The sequence below is a fragment of the Heterocephalus glaber genome, unplaced genomic scaffold (genome assembly GCF_053883595.1).
Source record: "Heterocephalus glaber isolate CG9 unplaced genomic scaffold, H.glaber_assembly_v1.0 deba00001504, whole genome shotgun sequence".
Classification (NCBI taxonomy): Eukaryota; Metazoa; Chordata; class Mammalia; order Rodentia; family Bathyergidae; genus Heterocephalus; species Heterocephalus glaber.
In genome coordinates this window covers 11,320,145-11,340,672 of record NW_028258324.1, presented here as the reverse complement: position 1 = coordinate 11,340,672, position 20,528 = coordinate 11,320,145, and the positions used below count along the sequence as shown (strand labels likewise).

Below are 20,528 nucleotides of genomic sequence, written 5' to 3'. Positions count from 1 at the left end.
CTGCTGTGTGTGAGGGGGTGCCAAAAGTCTTGGCTAAAATGAGGTTGGAGGATGTGTGCCGTCTACTCATGCCCTTGCCCAGCTCCCATAGAGGATTTTATCCCAGGCACTGAGAAAATAAATAATCTGTAGATTTCTAGGTGGCCCATAGATTGAAATAGAGTGAAGATCATGTTGGTAAATGGTCAGGCCCTGTCTGATCTGCACATCCTGGGAAAGGATGGAATCAGGGGAGAGGCACAAAGGAAGGGCATACAGAGAGGGGTTTAGTGGGTCCCATGGGAAGAGATGAGAGTGGAGGGCCTACCTGCTGCAGACGATGGAGATGGCCACCAAGGACACGACAAACACGACCCCAGCTGCTGCTGAGCCAGCAATCAGGGGCAACTGCTCCCTCAGTTCCGACTTGTAATCATCTAGGTGAAAAAGTGACATTAGAATCCTCTGCAAGGGCACTTTCCAAACTGTTAGCACTCAGTGCATGATACCAAAGAATATATATGCTACAGTTTCCATGCTTCTGAGTAATCTTTAAATTATCAATAAACAAAAGCAAACAAAACCAAAAGACAAAGATCACAATAAGCAAAACAGCAGTGATAGGGAGAATCTGGGAACTTGGAGCTGACACTTGTCTCTGGGGCAAGGATGACTCCCAATTTCCAGTGCCTCATTTAAAGGTCTCCCAAAGGAGAGTCAGCCATGCTAAGGAGAAGTCCAATGGAGAGGAAATGAGAACTGCTGCCGAGGGATCTCCAAAAACCTGAGGCTGCTGAAATGCAGCATTGTCAACAGAATCAATGAGCAGATATTTGAAGTTATCTGCAGTCAGCCAGCACAGTACCAGGTGCTGTGGAGGATGAAGAAATACTCAAGAAAGAGCCTAGCACTCTATGCTCCCACTTGACAAGAAAAGGATCAAAGTTTCCGCCAGATGTTAAAACCATGCTGTATTATAGAAAGAGTGGGAAACCCAGGGGTCACATAGGCAGACAAAGCTTGTCCAAACCCTGGCATTTCCAAGTGTAATCTTTGTGAGCTTGGGCCAGTTATTTAGCCTCTCTGACCCTCAGACCTCTTGTCTGTTGAAAAAAATAAAAAAGATCAAACCGTGTGAACGTTTCAGTGTCTGACCTATCATAGATTCCCCCAAATACTAATTCTCTGTTTTTTAATCCACATAAACCACTTGGCCCTGCTAGTCATCATTAATATTGTGGTTTACCATTCACTGGTATTGAAAAGCCATTATTTAATGTTTGACCCCAGGCAATGGGAGATCCAGCTATTTATGTTCTTTTATAATTAGGGTATCAGATACAGCATATAAAAATACAAGGCCACCAGTTCCATTTGAATTTCAATCAAACAATGAATGTTATTTCAGTAAAAGTATGTCCCAAATATGGCATTAGAAACACTTATACTAAAACATTATTTGTTATTTACCTGAAATTAAAATTGAACTTGTCATCCTCTATTTTATCTGGCAATATTTAGGATAATCCTTATTAAAGTGAGATTGCCCATGATAGGCACCAGGATTCCATGAGCACAACTGATAAGTGATTTTTATTTCTGGCACCTCCTGAGATCTACAGTATTAGAGTCTCTAGTGAATGACAGAATATCTGCATGTTTCACCAACACTCTGGTGGGTTCTTACGCTCTGCAAGGTTTACAAACCAACCTCAACTACGTGGTTGGAGAAAGAGACTTCTAAAAGCAAGGCTATTGATTTGTGAAGCTTCCTGCTCAGTAGAAATCAATTGGAAAGTCTGAAGGTAAAGTTTCAGTTGCCTTCAACTGAGAGTTTTCTGTTACGTGTGTTATGGTTTGTATCTAGATGTCCCCTCAAAGCCTCATGTGGGCATCCGTGGGGCTTTTCAGAAGTGGCTGGATTTAGGGAATGTGAATGTGGATTAAGGGTATAATACTGGAATTAAAGGTGTGGATAATAGAAGCCCCACCCTGGGTGTGGGTGGCACCAATCAATAGGCTTATAGCCTGGATGAAATATAAAAGGACAGAAAGAAGGCAGGCTTGCTGCTTTGCTGTCTTCTGCCTGCTTTTCCATGGGTAATTTTTCCTCTGTGATGCCCCTTTGCCATCCCATCAGCTTTGGGGCCAACTGACTATGGGCTGAAACCTCTACAAACTGTGAGCTGAAATAAACCTTTCCTTCTTTAACTTTGAGTGTTAGGTATTTTGTCTCAGCGATGAGAAAAGTAACTAAGACAATGTGTACTTGAAAATAAATAATTTTGGTCAAAAATAAAGGGCAGGGAATCACAGTGAGGAGTCTTTAACAATGACATAAACTAAAAGCTTCATAAAGCAATATGAAATCTGAATGGGTAAAAATCAGTGCACTAAGTCAAATGTCAGCATAATATAGCTAAGAGCAGCTGGGCCCACTGATGCCATGCCCCATGTGGTGGTCATTCACATAAAGTGTGACCACTGATCTGGGTAGGAATCCCACACAACCCTATTACTAATCAACCTTCAGACTCACCTTTGCACAGCAGATGGACCTGCAGCTTCGGTGAACATAATCACTACTGATGTATGAACCTCCATCATTAAGAGAAATACTCCTAAATTTGGCCACTTACCAGAACTCTCTTATATCTAGCCCCTCTTGGGTCTACAAAATTTAACTGCCAATTGTAAAAGGAATAGCCTTCTTGAGAGAAATTTGTTACTTCTTGATTTGTCTAGCAGAATTGCCAAGAGACCGGTGCTCAGAGCATTTTGAGCTTTCGGCTTTTAATCCTGTGTACCTTCTGATGCCAAAGTGCCTATAAATCTAGATGGTAAGTGAGGTGCAAAGAGGGGGGCAAGTCCTTAAGGGAGGCCTGCATTCTTTTCATCCCAGCACCATTATTAATCTCAATGAACTGGCTCACCTTTCTACCTCATCTCACCATCCTCAAAATATAAGAGAAAGTTCACCTAAAATAAACTCAAAACAGGCTGGAAACTTCAATCCCCTAGGGGCTGGACAGTTTACAGTAAGGCATCCATCTGTGAATCACTGGAAAAAAGGGGACACCATCTGGGGACCCCATCTAGGGCAGCTGCTGCTCTCCTTACAGCAGGATCCTAACACCAGAACACTCAGCAGCAATTTTAAAAATTGTGATAAAATATAACGTGAGCCAACATAAACCTCAAGCCCTACTAAACACCCAGCCTAAGTGTGTGGGCCTAAATTTGAATGGTGTATAAAAATAAGACTTTTTTCTACGTAAGTTAACTAACAAAGGAAAAATGAAAGGCTTTTAATTTGGGGAGTCAGGAATAGGCTGACATTTGGAGAATTATCTGGAAGCAGTTCATAAATAAATCAAAATAAACCAGTAGGTAGGCAGATAGACGAGTGAATACATAAACTATGATAAGTGGCTAGCTCTAAAAGAGTGGTGGATAGTCAGACAGACCCGTGCGCAATGCTAAGGCTACAGAGAATCAGAGTTTTAGAACTAAGGAAGGAAGTGTCTCAAAGGGTTAGGGAAATGGTTATAATATGGAACTAATAAAGCTCCAAAATAGAAGTATTTCAGGAGCAGACTCCATCCTGGCAAAGAAAATGACTGTTGTCTCTGGAGACACCTGAGCAGGACCTACTTTGGGTCATATGTGAAGTTGCTCCAAGTGTGCTGAGATTCCAGGGGTAAAAGACTTCCACACCCCAAATATTGTCTCTGTTTCCTTCCTGGAGATCCAAGCTCATGCATTTAGGCTGTGGACCCCCACATACAGAAGAATAAGAAGGGATTGAGGATAAAGCAGCACAGGCGCCTGTGCCTCCACACAGAGGCAAGAGAGAGGGCACCATGAGACATGCTTGGGTCTCACTGTTGTGCTAATGCAAAACCACTGTGCTGTGTGTGGCACAGAGCCTATCAAAGGAAAATCCAATCAAAGGTTAGGAGAGAGATCAGCCAGACTGCAGAGAACATACAGGCATCAAGCAAGTGTAGTGGCTCTCCTGGGAGGCAGACCCGTCAGAGGTCTTGCACTTGGGCTGTGACGGCAGCTGCTTCGGGGCTGCTCCTCACTCCACTGCTTGCCCTTTGACCCCGCCACTGCCTTCACTCACCCACACCCCACCCCATCTTACCATCTGTCAGAGTCTGGAAACACATCTTGCCACTGAACTTGCCATAGCCAGCCACTGTGCGGGCACGCACCTGCACCACATATACCATGCCGGGCCGCAGCCCGTCGATGCGGGCTGTGTTGGTCTGGCTCCTGGCCATGGAGGAGTTGAACTCATTGTGCTCCTACAGAAGAACAAAGGAAAGGGGTCACCATCCTGCTATGAGCACTGCACCCCCCGCCCACTCCATTCCTGGGGCACTCAGGCTCCATCTTACACATCTGAGAGAAGTTGTCTCCCTCTGAATGAGGACAGTCTGGCCTGGTCCAAGGGGATGCAGAATGAACTTTGGACTGTGTGGTGTCTGAAACAGCTGAGCTCTCAGAGCCTGACAAGGGGGCTCATAGACATTTACTACCCACACTATCTAGCTTTGCACAGCCCTGTCAAACTCTGACCTCAGCAGAGGCAAATCTGGCAGCATCCATCTGCTGCTTGCTTTTGTCTTACTTCTTCTGAGCTGCAGTCTTTTCTCTTCCATCTCAGGATTCCCTATTCACTCCGAGACTTTACTTCTTTGCTGAAGCAGTTGAGGCCATTCTGGACTGCCTCCCCCACTTCTGCCTTCTCCTTGGCCTGTGCCTGGGTATCCATTCCTTAGCTCTCCTCCACCAGCATCTAAGGAGAACATGTCTCTTCTCTCTGTGTCCTTACCCCCTACCCCACTCAAGCGGATGACCCTATCATCCTGTCTTTTTCTCCTACACTTTCTGCCCTTTCTTCTATAGCCCTTGTTATTTACATATATGTATCCTCTGCAGTGAACAGATTTGCTTGTATATTTTATCCTGCCTCTTCTACTTAACATACCTAAGGGGTATGTTCTGTCTTTGCTGGTGATCTCACATAACATAGGACTGGTGCCTGGACTTTTGTGGCCTCCCATCTTTTCTAATGCTCTCCTCCCACCTAACCTCCATCCAATGCCAAATTTCTTTTCTTAAAAGTTCTCTTGACTTTCCCTAAAGCTATCATATAAATAAGAAACTTCTAAGTCTAGGTTTACAAGCCCTTCATAATGAAGTCAATTCTATTCTCTCAATTCTATTCTCTCTATTCTCTCAAATCTATGGCCTTGCTGTCTCTCCAGGGACTACACCCTGCCCACTAGACCTTCTTTTAGCCAACATTTCCAAGGACTCCTCTCTAGGAGGCCTTTGTCACTACTCTAGCCTGTGGACTCCCTTCATTGCTGCATTTCTGATTTATGTCTCACTCTCAGCCCATTAGATACCAGCCTTGTCTCTAATTGTCTTCATGTGAACATATCTTTTCTCTGCAAAGCTGCTGGTCTACCTCCAAGCGTAAAGAAGCAAAAAGCTTAGTTTTAGCATCTATGCCTTCCTTTGTCTGCATAATGAGTCCTGGATTGAGATGGTGACCTCAGTGAAAATGAAGAGCTTGAAACACTGAAGGGAGACCCCCCTATTAACCCGTGGAGATTTGGGTGCTGTTATAAGTTCTGGTCACAGTGGTCTGAGAGGCAAGGTGACAAATGAGAAGAAAGCTGCATGACTAGAGGTCTATAAATCACATCCTCAGTCAAATGATAGAAAGAACTCAGGTATTTGAGCCAGGACAAAACAATAGAGTAAATTGAATAAGAAATTCCCATTGTCTTAAAATATGTAAACATGTACTTTGCAAAAGCAGAGATAACCTGGTGTATATTCATTTAATCATTCATTCAATCATCCAGGCAACTACATTTATGACACACTTGCATGTCTGGGTGCTGTAGATGAACTGTGAATGCGAAGGTATGGTCCCTCCCTTCTGAGGACAAAAAAATCTCATGTGGTAGGTTAGAAAATAAACCGAAGATGACAGCAGTACTGATTGAAGCTCAGGAGGAGACCTATCCTGTGCAGGACATATCAAGGGGACATATCATACCATATGTCCTGTGGGGGACATATCGAGGGGACAAACAACCCAGACATCTGAAGAGAACCATTCCAAGGGAGTGAAAAGGTGGCATGAGTCGAGTCTTGGAAGATGAAAAAAATGAGCCACATGGATGACTGCGGAGAAGGAACAGAATAAAACATGCAAAAGCAAGACTTAGAGGGGATCAGAGCCTTTGAGTAATTAGAATATCTGGAATGTGAGCAGCATATAGCAGATAGCTGGACCATGGTGGTGATTCAGAAGCAGTCAAAGGGGATCATTGATTCCAGGCTAGCTCCAACTGATGTTGAACCTTACAAAAAGGCCTATCCTCATCTTCATGGAGGGTGACCCACTGACCACTGGAAGAGACTGCCTGGGGAGGCACTACCTACTCATCATTTGATATACAGAACCCACCATCACTCTTAACACCAGCAGAAAGAGGGCTGTTTACCATGATATGATACTCTACATAGAAGACCCAAAAAACTCCGCCAAAAGACTTCTAGACTTAATTGACAGATTCAGTAGAGTAGCTGGATACAAGGTCAACACTCAAAAATCAATAGCCTTCTTGTACACAAATAACAGACTCACTGAGAGAGAAATTAGGGAAACAATCCCTTTCACAATAGCATCCAAAAAAATGAAATATCTTGGAATCAATCTAACAAAGGAAGCAAAAGACCTCTACATTGAGAACTACAACACTCTGAAAAAAGAGATAGAAGAGGATACAAGAAAATGGAGACATCCCTTGTTCCTTTGTAGGAAGAACCAATATAGTGAAAATAGCCATACTTCCAAAACTGGTATAAAGATACAATGCAATCCCAATTGAAATCCCAACAATGTATTTCACAGAACTAGAGAAAACAATCCAAAAATTCATCTGGAACCAGAAGAGACCTAGAATAGCAAAAGCAATTCTAGGCAACAGAGACAGGGTGCGGGTATCACAATCCCCAACTTGAAACTATACTACAAAGCCACTGTGATAAAAAAAACTGCATGGTACTGGCAAAGAAACAGACCCGAGGATCAGTGGAATAGATTAGAAGATGCAGAAACAACCCCAGACATACTCAGCTACCTCATCTGTGACAAAGGAGCCAACTATCCTCACTAGAGGAAAGACAGTCTCTTTAATAAATGGTGTTGGAAAAACTGGATTTCAACTTGCTAAAGATTAAAACTAGACCCCTGTCTTTCACCATGCAGTAAACTAAAATCCAAGTGGATTAAAGATCTAAATGTTAAAACAGAAACTCTAAACTTGCTGGAGGATAAGTTAAAACTCTCAAAGACGTTGCATAGGAAAAGACTTATGAACAAATCCTCAGTATCAGGGGAATAGCACAAAGAATCAACAACTGGGATCTCATCTTATTAAAAAGCTGCACTGCAAGAGCAACCACCAACAGAGCTAAAAGACAACCTACAATGTGGGAAAAAATTTTTTACCAGCTGTTCCTCAGACAAAGGTCTACTATCTAGAATATATAAAGAATTCAAAAAAATCAGACCCCCCCAAATATAAAGACCCAATTCAAAAATTGGCATGTGAAATGAACAGACATTTCTCAGACAAAGAAGTAAAAGCAGCAAATAAACATATGAAAAAATGCTCAACATCACTGGTAATTTGAGAGATACAGATGAAAACAATGCTGAGATTCCACCTCACCCCATAAAGAATGGCTGCTATCAAGAAATCAACCAATAACAAATGCTGGTGGGGTTGTGGAGAGAAAGGAACCCTTCTCCATTGTTGGTGGGAGTGCAGACTGTTGCAACCACTGTGGAAATCAATATGGAGATACCTCAAAGAACTAGGATTGGAAGTCCCATTTGACCCAGCTATTCCCCTGCTGGGTATCTTCCCAAAAGAATTAAAAGAATCACACCACAGTGATACATCCTCACCCATGCTTGTAGTGGAACAGCTTTGCAATAGCTAAAACTTGGAAACAGCCCAAATGCCCATCATCTGGAGGCTGGATAAAGAAGACGTGGGTTTTTTAAATAAAATGGAGTACTACTCAGCCATAAAGAATGGGAAAGTAGAGACATTTATGGCTAAGTGGATGCACATTGAGGCCATGCTATTAAGTGAAATAAATAGGACACACGTGTGTAAATATCAAATAGTTTCTCTGGTGTGAAAAACTAAAAGTGTAAATAAGGATCAAAATGTATAATTGATATTGTGAAATAGGAAGAAAAGGTCTAAAGGAATAGTGGAAATGGGAGGAGTAGGGGAAAGGAAAAAAGGAAAATGAAAAAATATGAGAAAAGGAAAAAAATGGAAACAAATTATTTGTAAATAGGGAAGGATGGGGGGGTGAAGGGAGGGCCTGGGAATGGGGAAAAAATAAGAGTCAAGATACATCATGTAAGGGTACAAGATCCCAACTATGAATGTAACTATATTGTATACTTAAAATGTACCAATACATAAACTTAATTAAAAAAAGAAAGAGGGCTGTTTACCATAGAAGGGATGTCATCTAGAACTTTTTTTTTTTGGTACCGGGGATTGAACTCGGGACCTTGTGCTTGTGAGGCAGGCGTCGGAACCACTGAGCTAAATGTCCAGCTCTAGAACTTTGATAATTACTATTTTAACACACCTGAGACCTGAGGTCTGAAACTATGTAAACTTCATCACTGCACATAAGAAGAAAATCCCATTGCTACAAGATACAGGCAGCTCTGAGGATCCTCTGGTTTTACTGGAACCAGATAGAGTCTTGTACTATTTGAAATAAGTGAAACATTGGCTGGGTAACTTTTACTGAAAGAAAATGTGTTTTGATACATTAACCCACAGTCACTTTATAGTCAACACATTCTTGAAGAAGTTCAGTGACTAGAATGAATATCAGTTCTTGTTCCCCACAATGTTATTAATCAATTCCAGGCAAATGCGTGAGACCAATGAGCAAGGTAACTGATGACTGATTTTGTTATGTGTATGTGAAGACAGAGGTGGTAGCTGGTGATGGCACTGGTTATGTCGCCTTTCTCCCTTTTATCCCCACTACCCCAACGTGTAGCGCAGTGCTTGTACTACCTGGATCCCAACAACTCTCTGCTAAGGATGTGAACAAGTAATATACTGTGACCCAGTTATTTGAACCAATTGATTGAACAGAAGATATTATCAAGTTCTGAAAGAGTTTCTATGAGAAAATGATCTTAAAATGTGAAGGGTAGAAATTCCTCAACCTAAACCACTCTCTCCTAGCCTTGACAACTGTTACTCAGTGCCAGCAAGATGGAAGCACTTAATCATTAAGACAGCTGAGAGCAGATGTAGATGCTCCTCCCATGGTTTGCCTACATGCGCTGACACTGGGAGTAAAAAGTGCTACAAGACAGTAAACAAGAGCGAATGATGAATGGAAATGTTTTAAAATGGAGGAATGAACCTGGGTGAGGCTCTGGAAATGTCATCAACTTGATGGCATCTGAGGTCTCTATTAATAAGCTATTGGAGCAGGCCAAAGCCTCATTGATTCTATTTACAGAGCTGAAATTGAAGTGTCCCTCATACAAACTGGAAGGTAATGTTGGACAGGAGATCCAGGCAGGATTTTCAGAGGTTGCAAAACTATCACCATGGTCCAGCTCTCTGTTTAATAAATAAAGCTCCACAGGAGCCCAGCCATGCCCATCTATTGCTATACTTCTGCCTATGGCTGCTGTCCTCCTACAATCACTCCTGGTTGAAATGAAGGGGCTAGGACTTGTGTTAGGGAGAGGAGGCGATATATGATGGAGGAATGGTGAGTGTTGCATCTTTGGATAAAATCCAGGACATCTACTGGGCTGGATTCTATTTGTGTTTGCATCTTCCAAAGACCAGGATTCCATGGCTATGTGGAGCAGGCAGACAGATACTTCTGGTTTCATGTGTTTGGATTTAATACAAAGATACAGTCTCTTAGTTCCAAGACCACACCAATTTAGAGGTCCTCAAATCAATGGTGATTGCATCCACTCCCATATTGAGTTCAGAAGTTTCTATCACTGAACTATTATAAAAATGTCAATAGTTCTGCTTCTGTGACTCCCCACCTGTGACCTGTGTGGTCATGGCTAAGTCATTTAACCTTTCTGTGACTTAGTTTCATCATATATAAATTGGTTATATCTAGTTTTCAAGTATCTCTCTCTCTTTTTTTTTTTTTTTTTGGTACTGGGGATCGAACTCGGGACCTTGCACCTGTGTGCAGGCGGCGGAACCACTGAGCTAAATCCCTGGCCCTTTTTTTTGAGGATCAGAGTGAATATATCTGTATCTGTCTGGAACATACTAGGTACTCAATATATGATGAATTATCATTGTGGTTATTATTTCAAGATACCTTCACAGGCTAATGTCTTTCTTTCATCATATTAGAAATGGTCAAGGCAATGTAATGGACTTCACAGCGGAATACCTTATAAGTGAAGGAGAAGTCTGCAGTAATATACTGAATGGTAACCACTTCTTTGGCAAAGAGTCTTTTTTCCCAAGGAAAGCATCCTATCCTCTGGAGTGAGGACAATAATATGCATCTCTAAAATGTGCAAGCTGCCTCAGGCTTTGAGCTGCTATGTGTCTGTGTCTTAATAATCAGTAAAATTAATGAGAAGTGTGGAGGTGGCCTAAAACAGGAAAATAAGCTTTCTTCATAGTATAAGAAGTTGAAGTTAATTAGTCTTTCAAGGGCAGAAATTTAAATGTAAAAAGAAAGGTTGTGCAAGAAGTTGGGATGGGTTGGGAGCAGGAAGCCAAGGCACAAGGGCACGAGTTGCATGGCTTTGGTCCTAGTTCTGTCCTTAATTAAGCCTTTTACTCCAGCCCAGCTAGTAGTGTGGCTGCCCTGGGCACAGCAGCTGAGAAGGAGCAGGTGAAGTCCAATACATTCTGCCCCTTCCCAACACTGCCACCTGCTGCACAATAAAGAACTTGGTTTCACTTTTTGGCTTTGTGCCCCTGGGCAAGTGATATTTTGTTTTTGTTTTTTAATTTCTTTATGCACTGGTTCCTTTTCCATACCAATGATACTAGTATTTCCCACATGGGGGTGTGAGGGAAAAAGTAACGTTTATAAAGCTCCTGGCACCTAACTAGTCCCTTCAAGGGAGAAATTATTAATTTTCTGAGGTGAATTGCTATTTCAAGCTCATGGGCTGCAAGATCTTGTGTATGCTAAGAGGACGGAGTGGACCTTTCCCAATGTCTCTGACATCACACTGTATACTAAACTCTATAGAACTGTTAGGCCCACTTTGATACATGATGAGACCATGTGATCAATTGGTCCAGTTTGGTCCAAAACATGTTGGAAATTCAACACTTACTTTATCTAATGCCAAAAAGTGGCAAGCAATTAAGGGACCCAAATTTAACATGGATTAAATATAATGGGTGCTTATGAATCCAGATGGCTTAGGTTGCCCCAAATTCATTAAATTATCTGAATAAGCTGTCTACAAACCCCTGTATTCTCTGCATAATATAGAATGCTGCCTAACCCTCTGCTTTGCTGAAAAGTTCAGATAAGGGCACAACTCCTTTCAGGCTGACTTAGGGATCTACCTGGACCTTCACTTTCAGGGAGGTAAACTGCTACCATTTTAGAAATATGGAATCTGTGACCTAGAATGGTTAAATAATTTGACCACATCTGCATTCCTGGCTAGTTGCAGAGAACACTAGAAACTACAGCTTCAGCTTGCTAATGCAGTCATGTCCCACTATTCAACATGGTCCCATGATGCAGGGCTGAAAGTCCTTGATCCTCTTATTTCCATTGACCCATTGGATGACCTCACCCAGGCTCCGGGTTTTTATGCTGTCTATATTCTTACAGTTCCCAGATGTTCAACGTGATTCCCCTCTCCAGAACTCCGGATATGCACATCTAGCTACCTAGTCCTTATCTTTACATGGCTAACATTCAGGAATTTAGACACAGAGATGAAATCCTGTCCTTTCCCTTACCCCAAATATGTTTTATCCGCAGTGATCCCCTTCTCAGTCAACAGTGGCTACATTCTTCTGGTGGATCAGCCTAAACCCTCTACACTTGAGGGTTTATACTCTATGCTTAGAAATTAGCAACACTTCAACAGCTCTTACATTCTACTCCAATTCAAGCCCTCATCCCCTTTTTTGATTACAGTAAGTCCCCGACTTACAAACAAGTTCCATTCCAAGAGAACATTCAAAAGTTGGATTTGTTCTTAAATCCGAGAAAGTGAGTCTTATACACCTTTGACATAAATACAGTACTAGTTTCCCCTGCTCCCATCACTTGCCTTGTGCCGGTCTCCTTCCTGCTCATTGAGTCTCTTGGTATGGTAATGCCTCAGGGATCCACACAGGTTGTTGTCCCTTCCTCCCTCAGATAACTGCTTCATAACAACCTGACTTTCTTCAGGTCTTTGCTTTCTATTTTCAGGTCTTTTCTATTTACTTTCTAACATCCTATGTAATTTCCTTATTATGTTAATTGTTCATTGTTTATCTCCTGTGGTTGGAAAGTAAGCCCCTAAGGGCACAAATCTCTATCTGTTTGATCACTGATAAATCACAGACAGTACCTAGAAGAGCACCTGTCAAATAGTAATTATTCAGTAAATACTTGTTGAACAAATGAACGAAAGCATCTGGTATTTTTTGCAAATGATGTGTTGGGGTAGTATAGAAAGCACTGTATTTTCCTGGTATTTCTGCAAATGTGCCATTCACCATGGTGGGAGGGAGGCCTTTCTTCCTTCTCTGATAGGTTAGGGACCAACTCTGCAGGGCACCGTTCCCCTTTCCTTGGCAGCATATGCTCTGCTGTAACCCACAGCAGCAGCTGCTAAAGAGCAGTAGAGGAAGGTAATACATAAATTTCTATTTCTACTAATTGATGCCTCATTCTTGTAAGTTTCCATTTACATGTTTTTAATCTCCACAGATATGTTAATGCATCATGTAGGGAAATAATTTATAAATAAAAAACCTTATATTGGAGGCACGTGATCAAAAACTTTGAAAACCACTGATCTACGAAACTATGAAATCTTCTGAGGATTCAGGACACCTGGCAGTTTTGCAGCAGCAGTCTGTATTACTATACCAAACACATAGCTGGAAAAGGGCCTGAGCCTGCCCAGTCCAGCCCAGTGGACTGTACAGGCAGTGGGGTGGGGACTTAGAAGATTATCTCCTCAGTTGGGGTAAGAGTGTCTGACCTTCAGAGGCTTTTGCCAGAGAAGACGTCACTAACTCCTCAGGGAGCTCCTGGACTCCATCACCAGATTCTTCCCCAGCACTTCCTCCAGCTTGTCTCCTCATGACCTCCACTGGCCATAGAACAGTAGCTGGCCTTGGATCTTACAACACTGCAGGCAGAGCTGGCTCACCTTCTCATAGTACCGGATCTCATAGTCCAGGATGATGCCATTGGGCTGCTCCGGCTGTGGCCATGACAAAGTGATGCTCCTCATGGTAGCACTGACCTGGTGCATGATAGGAACAGTGGAGGGGGCTGTGGAGAGAGGAAGAGACAAGGTAGCTGAATAGATGCTCAATAGTAGAAGTGCCACTTTCGGGGATAAAGTGGAAGAGAAATGTCACTGGGTTTGAACCCTGCCCTTTTGCTTTCATCAGCTGAGCTGGGTCTGCAGAACTTTCTGTGGGTTCTGCAGAATGAATGGAGTTTGGATAACAGAGGAGAGAAAAGATGATAGTTTAGCAAAGGAAAGCAGGGGCTGGAATGGGTGTGGTATATTTACAGCAGAGAAGAGAAAGGCTTGTTCAAAACAAGAGAGAGTTGGAGGAATAAGAGGAAAAGAGAGAAGGAAAAAGAAGAACAATGGAATATTTTGGAGCAGAAGGTGTTGAAGAAAGAGGAGACCTTAGGGCAAGAGATGACATTGAGTGAGCAGAATGAGTCACTGCAGAACTACTATGCAACAGGAAGGAACATTCCAGCAAATATTTCTTTCTAGTACTGCATATACAATTTTACTTTAATTCAGAAGGAAAAGAGGTGGTATCTTTCTAGAAGACATAAACATAGACCAACAACAGAGGTACTGTCAGAATTTTCCAAATGAAGACATTTGCTATAAAGAGTTCACAAATATAAATGAGGAATGTTACACAAACCAAACATTTGGAAACAGAATAATAATTCTAAGAACTGCAAAGGTGATTAGAAGATCTCTGTCTGGAAATGATATTCACTTCCTGATAAAACATTTTTCACACAATCTAAGTAGAATCCAGTCTGGAAATAATAAATGAGGGCCGTCTTTCTAAGGGAAGAGGTGGGTAATGGATGAGCCTCCAGTCTATGCTCTGCTCAGGGGCTGTTCCACTTAGTCCTGGCACTTCTGCAATGATGAAGGTTGTTTCCTCTCTTGAACTTCACTTTCCAAGGCTTTCTCTGGGGATCATGGCTGAGTGACATTTACTGTCCTCAATTTAAGTTAATAGATTCCCTCCAAGATCTGGAAATACAGAGCATAGCTAGCAGGTCATAGGGAGTGGTTGCTGCCTCATCTATCACTTGTTGGATGCTCAGTGAGCATCTATTGCACGCAGCTTTTGCTGGGGGAGGGGATGCAGATCAGGTGTCTCGAAGATGCTAATAGTCAGGAGAGCCATATGGAGAAGGGTGAGAAGATTCATGATGTTGTCTTAGAAACAGAGTGAACTCTGGGACTTTGAAGACCAATTTGCACTGTTCCCACTAGAGCACCTATGTTGGCTGTGAAAATTCACCTCTCAGAACTCCTATCCCTGGGAGTGTAACTGACTAATGGCCTCAGACACTGCTCTGAAGTTCCAATCACCATGTTTACACAGAGGTCTGGTTCCCACAGATAGCTCTCAGCCAGTGGCTGAGAATAGCAGACCGGTCCCAACATGATGTGGGGCTCTTTGAATGGGTAACTTGAGCTCAAAGACTCCCTGTTGGCCTTTCCAATGCTTTCTTATAATAGCACAGCAGTAGAATATTCTTCCATCCAATCCTCCTTCATTCCCTCTCTCCTTCGAAGAGATCAGACCTTCACAGTGGTCTGATGGCTCTCCTAGACCCTCCTGGTTCCTATCTTGTTGGTGCAATAAATCTTTTGGATATCTAACCCCATCTTGGTGTCTGATTCATGGAGGACTTGAATTAATGAAGTCTTAAGTCCCCCTGCAATCTTTGCCTGTAAAATATGTGCACCTAATCTCCTGGTGTGCCCTCCGCGATGGAAGATTCACTGCCTCTAGGAGCTACTGCTCTATATTTCTGTCTCTCTCACCTATTTACATATCTTCCTTTTTCTTATCTGAAATTTGTCTTCGCACTGGTCTCAGTTCTACCAACCAAGGTAACACAGGATGTTCACTCTTCCACAGAATAGCTTGTCACAAATCTAAAGAAGCTAGTTAGATCATTCCTGAGATTTTCCCACTGAAAATAATAGCAAGATATTAGAAATATTTCTCCCATGAACATGACTCACTGCTACCCAAAGTGGCTCTTTTCCAAATCAAGACCATGTTTTCCAAATGGGGATCCCTCTTAGCCAGGATGCCCAGGGAGGAATTCAATTCTTCCCCCATTTTTTGAGCTACAAAAATAAGTGTAAAACAAGTATCTATCATGATCTATGAACTATATATGCATTAACTTGACAATTAGACTTTCAGATAAAAGACACGTTCCTGCTGTTTGGTTCTGAAATCATAGTCTTGTATGACCTTTAGTGTACCCATGGAATGTTCCCATCTTTTGTCTGTAGAGTTGGCTTTCATCTATGGGGATTTACATCTATTGCATGACCTTTATGGTATTAAATTCAGCCTACTAATGCAAATTAAAATTTTTTTTTCAGGACCTCGAATTGAACTCAGGACCTTGTGCTTGCCAGACAGTCTTGGTGCTGCTGAGCTACATTCCTGGCCCAATTTTTGATCTTGATTTAGCCATCAAGTGTATTTTTCCTCCCAATTTAGTATTATGGCCCAGGTTAATTAATTAATCAAACAAATGGTTATTAAGCAACTACTATGTATGAGTCACCATTTTACATTCTAGAGACACCATTATGAACAAAATGAAATGTTTTACTCTCCTAGAGCTTATTTTCTAGTGGAGTTCAGAGACTAGACATAATAAGTAAGTCATCGTATTTTTTTTTTTTTTTTTTGTACCAGGGGTTGAACTAAGGACCTTGCGCTTGCTAGGCAGGCGGCAGAACCACTGAGCTAAATCCCCGGCCCCAAGTCACAGTATATTTAAAGATGAGAAGTACAATGAGAAAAATGGATCATAGGGAAGAGATGTGGAATGCTACCATGTGGGAAGTGTGTGGCTAGGAGAGGCCTTCCTGAGAAGCAGATGCAGGAGTACAGAGTTGAGGGAGCAGAGAGGAAGCTATGAAAATGTCTGGTGTTAGATTTAGATCTAGAATATTACTCAGGTGTTCAGAGGTGGGACTTTTAGAAAGTGATTGGCTCATGGGGGCACTATACTTGTCAGTGGATTGATTTACTGATGAATCCATAGCTGAATGTGCTGTTAGAAGGTGGGCCTGGTGGGAAGAGGTAGTCAATTGGTGACCTGGGAAGGTATAACTCTTTCCTTGGCTCTTTCTTTCTCTCTGCTTCCTGAATGTCATAGGATGAACAACCATCCTCCACCCAGGCCCTCCCACCATGCCATTTCTGCCTTGGATCCTGCATACCATGGACTGAAAACATGAGCCAAAATAAACCTGTCCTTTAAGTTATGAGTGTTGAGTATTTTGTCCTTGCAATGAGAAAGTGGCTAAGATATCTGGAGAAAAGCATTTGAGAGATAATGGCCTGAGCAAAGGGTCTGACTTGGGAGCACCAAAGAGCCAGAGGGACTAGAGCAGAGAGGAGACCCCAGTGGGCAGGGCCTTTGGCTTGAGTAAACTGGGAATCCAGCCCTGGGAGGATTTTCAACAGAGCAGAGACATAATCTGCTTTACGTGCTAATAGTATCACCCTCACCCTCAGTTTGTGCTGAAAGGAGAATGTGGGGGTCTTGTAAACCCAGAAGAACCTTTCGGATGGTGGCTGCTGGGAGACAATGGTTATTTGTCCCAGGCTCTAGGCAGTGGAGGTGGTCAGCTTCTGGATATGCAGATGGTCCCTGATTTAGGATGGTTTGACTTAGATTTTTCAACTTTATCATGGTGTGAAAGTGATATACATGTGGTAGAAACGGTACTTCTAATTTTGAATTTTGATATTTTCCCAGCCTAGTGATATGCTGTATGAGGCTCTCTTGATGCTGGGCATTAGCAATGAGCCACAGCTTCCAGAAAGTTATTCAAACATGAGGATAAATAACCCATAGAGTGTACTCCATTGCCAGTGTCCTGGATACAGAGGATCAATAAATTACATGAGATATTACACTTTATTATGAAACAGGCTTTGTATTAGCTGATATCGCCCAACTGTAGCCTTATGTGATTGTTCTGAGCACATTTAAGCTATGATAGACCACACTATGATGTTAAGTAGGTTAGGTGTATTAAATGGATTTTCAACTCATGATATTTTCAACTTATGATGGTTTTTTGGGATGTACCCCATTGTAAATCAAGAAGCATTCATATTTAGAATATGTCCATAGATGTGGGATATGGAAGACACAGAAGAGTCAATATGACTGCAAGTTTTCTCTCCTGTACAACTGGAAGAGTGAGGCTGCTATCAACTGAGATCAGGGAAGACATCAAAGAAGAAATTGAGAGGAAAGACCAGGTGTTTCTGTTCAGATCCAGGTGGATCTGTTAGGTGTGAGCTGGCCAACAAGTCTCCAGGTGGATGCTGAGTAGGCAGATTGGAGATATAATTTTGAAGCCCTTAGTATTTCAAAGATATAGAAAGCAGCAGAACTGATAGATCACCAAGAGAACAAGTAGGATGGAATATGTTTTAAGATGCAGGAGATGAGGCGAAAACAGCCTGAAAAAGAAAGGCCAGTAAGATAGAAGGAAACCTGAGACAGTGTAATTGCCTAGAAACCAAGTGGGAAATAACAGTTCCCAGGAAGACAGAATATGTTAAATGTTGCTGCTAAGTCAGGTAAAATGAAACTGGGAACCAAGCCCCTGAGCTTGCAACAGCCTCAATGGGTAAACATGTGGATAACACACAATCATCTTTCCCAAGACCTGGCATGTACTGAGCAGAGCTGTGGGAGAGGATGAAGGGAGTTCAGGAAAGGTGAGGCAGGTTTCCGACATTAGTCCATACCGCTTGGGATTCCCAGTGGTACAGTGATGTGGGTGTGAACACAGGGCACCTGGTGACACTGCTTCCTCCACCACGTACTGCCACTCAGGCTGCCCTTGAAGGTCTATGTGGAAGCACAAATTACATGTTGATTATGGCAGTGCTGTACAGGTTTTCAGAACCCACAAAATTTGGACTTATCAATCCGAATAGCCTGAGGACTTTTCTAGGATTGGTTCTTTTTCTAGCCTCTGTTTCCCAGAAAGCTATCATTTAATACTCAACATATTTGTCAAATAACATGCCAGGCCTTCTGTAGTTACTGAGGATAGAATGACAAGTATGAGAATCACAACCTTGTCTTCCAGGTCCTTGGAGTCCAGTGGTAGCCAGGCTGTAAAGAGACAATCACAAGGGAGGGTGATTCAGAGCCAATCAATAGCCAAAATTCATTGAGAGGAATGTCTATTACTACAGATGCCATAGACTGCTCCAGCAGCCTATTAGGAGTACATGGATCCAGGAGTTGCTGGAGGATAATGGTCATTCCTGTCTGCATTTTTCAGATTTATGATGATATGATGATCACTTGTTCTCTGGAACACGAAATTTCTTACATTTTAATTGTGATGGGATTTAGCACATGGAAGAAAGTAACAAAGCATTTCTTCTCCTCCCTGAAAATCAGGGGCAACTTAAGTTTATCACCATCAGCTATCAGCAAATCACCTGCAGTGATGAATTTGGTTTTTCTTTCTCCAAGGGCAATAGCTACCTTTAGAGCTGATATTTTATGTACTATGAAACCAGAAAATAATAAAAGTAAGCTCAGATATTTATCCAAACACTAACTTCTCCTAGCAAAACTAAAGCATAGAAAGAAGCTATCATCCTCTCAAAAAATTTCCCTCTCTTAAAAAAAAGATACATGGAAATATTAATTCAAACAAGCAACCCCTCTGACTCTAAAGTGTTCTGACTTCTACTGTCTGTCCTGGTCAGTTGTCTGTACTCCATAATCCTCAGATGAAGAATAGTTCCACTGAACGCTTGGAAGAGTATGTTTTGCAAGCAAACACAAAGCTTCAGACTAAATTAAACATTCTACTATGAGAAGGAAATGAAAATGAAGAGTTCCCAAGGTTATTCAAATTTAGAAAGGAAAAAAATAGGGACCCTTCTTTAGAAAAGGTAAGAAGAAAGAATTAGTTTAGCAGCTATTTGGAAAGAAAATGTTGAAAGCTCAATAAAGATGTTTGGCTTTAAAAGGTGGTCCTCAATAAATCCAAACAGAACCAAAAATCGCCCTGCAGCCTCTCTTAGAAAAATAAAGAGGCAGATCTAATAAGAAGCCAGGACCCAAAGAAAAGAGCAGGAAGCAAAGTAGACTATCTTGTCAGGCCGCTATTGAAAATCAGCCAGAGTTCAATCAGAAGCAGAGCCAGGAGTGTCCACTAAGAGTATCTACCACCAATACAAGAAGCCCTTTAAATGTGACAGAAACAGAGAGGAACTTAAAATTTCAGTGTTCAGGGAGCTCAGTGATGGAGGAAGACCAAGGGTGGGTGAAGGGAGCAAGTCTTTGTTAGGATAGACTTTGGGGAGATCTTAGTCCCAAATTACTTTAGGTACAGACAGATCCAATATAGTATATCACATACAGCAGAGAAAGGTCACAGAATGTTCTTGCCTGAACTGACAAATGAGATGTGGATAAATTGCTGGAAGCCCTCAGCTGCAAGTTGGGAAAGATCTCAAAGATGGCACGGGGCAAATGTCAGCCCAAACTGGTCACTGGCTACTAGTCACTGACAGTGGTATCAGTGATGGGCCCTGGTGGACAACCAGCCAGCACTCCATTGGTAAGAAGGGCTGGGGAAATGCAACATATCGGAATCTATGGGACACAATGAAAGCTGTCTTACGAGGGAAATTTATAGCAGTGAATACGCATATTAGGAAAACAGAACGAGCCCAATTAAACAACCTGATGCTGCACCTCAAGCCTCTAGAAAAAGAAGAGCAGGACAACCCCAAAGCTCATACAAGGGAGGAAATTATAAAGATCAGAGGAGAAATCAATGCAGTGGAGACTAAGAGAACGATACAAAAAATCAATGAAATCAACAGTTGGTTCTTCGAAAGAATCAACAAAATTGATAAACCTTTAGCCAACCTTGTCAGAAAAAGGAAGGAAAAGGCCCA

General features: G+C 42.1%; 1 protein-coding gene across 3 annotated transcripts in view; it reads right to left on the bottom strand.

Moving 5' to 3' along the window:
- Ephb1 (EPH receptor B1) overlaps nucleotides 1-20,528 on the bottom strand; it is a 442,009-nt gene that overhangs the window by 80,049 nt on the left and 341,432 nt on the right. For all 3 annotated transcript variants that reach the window (XM_004834274.4, XM_013070773.3, XM_013070768.3), the window contains exons 6-8: nucleotides 13,472-13,596; nucleotides 4,130-4,292; nucleotides 308-416 (exon numbers count right to left, since the gene is read on the bottom strand). In XM_004834274.4, coding sequence (XP_004834331.2) covers nucleotides 308-416; nucleotides 4,130-4,292; nucleotides 13,472-13,596 — 397 coding nt within the window. The remainder of the gene's footprint in view (nucleotides 1-307; nucleotides 417-4,129; nucleotides 4,293-13,471; nucleotides 13,597-20,528) is intronic.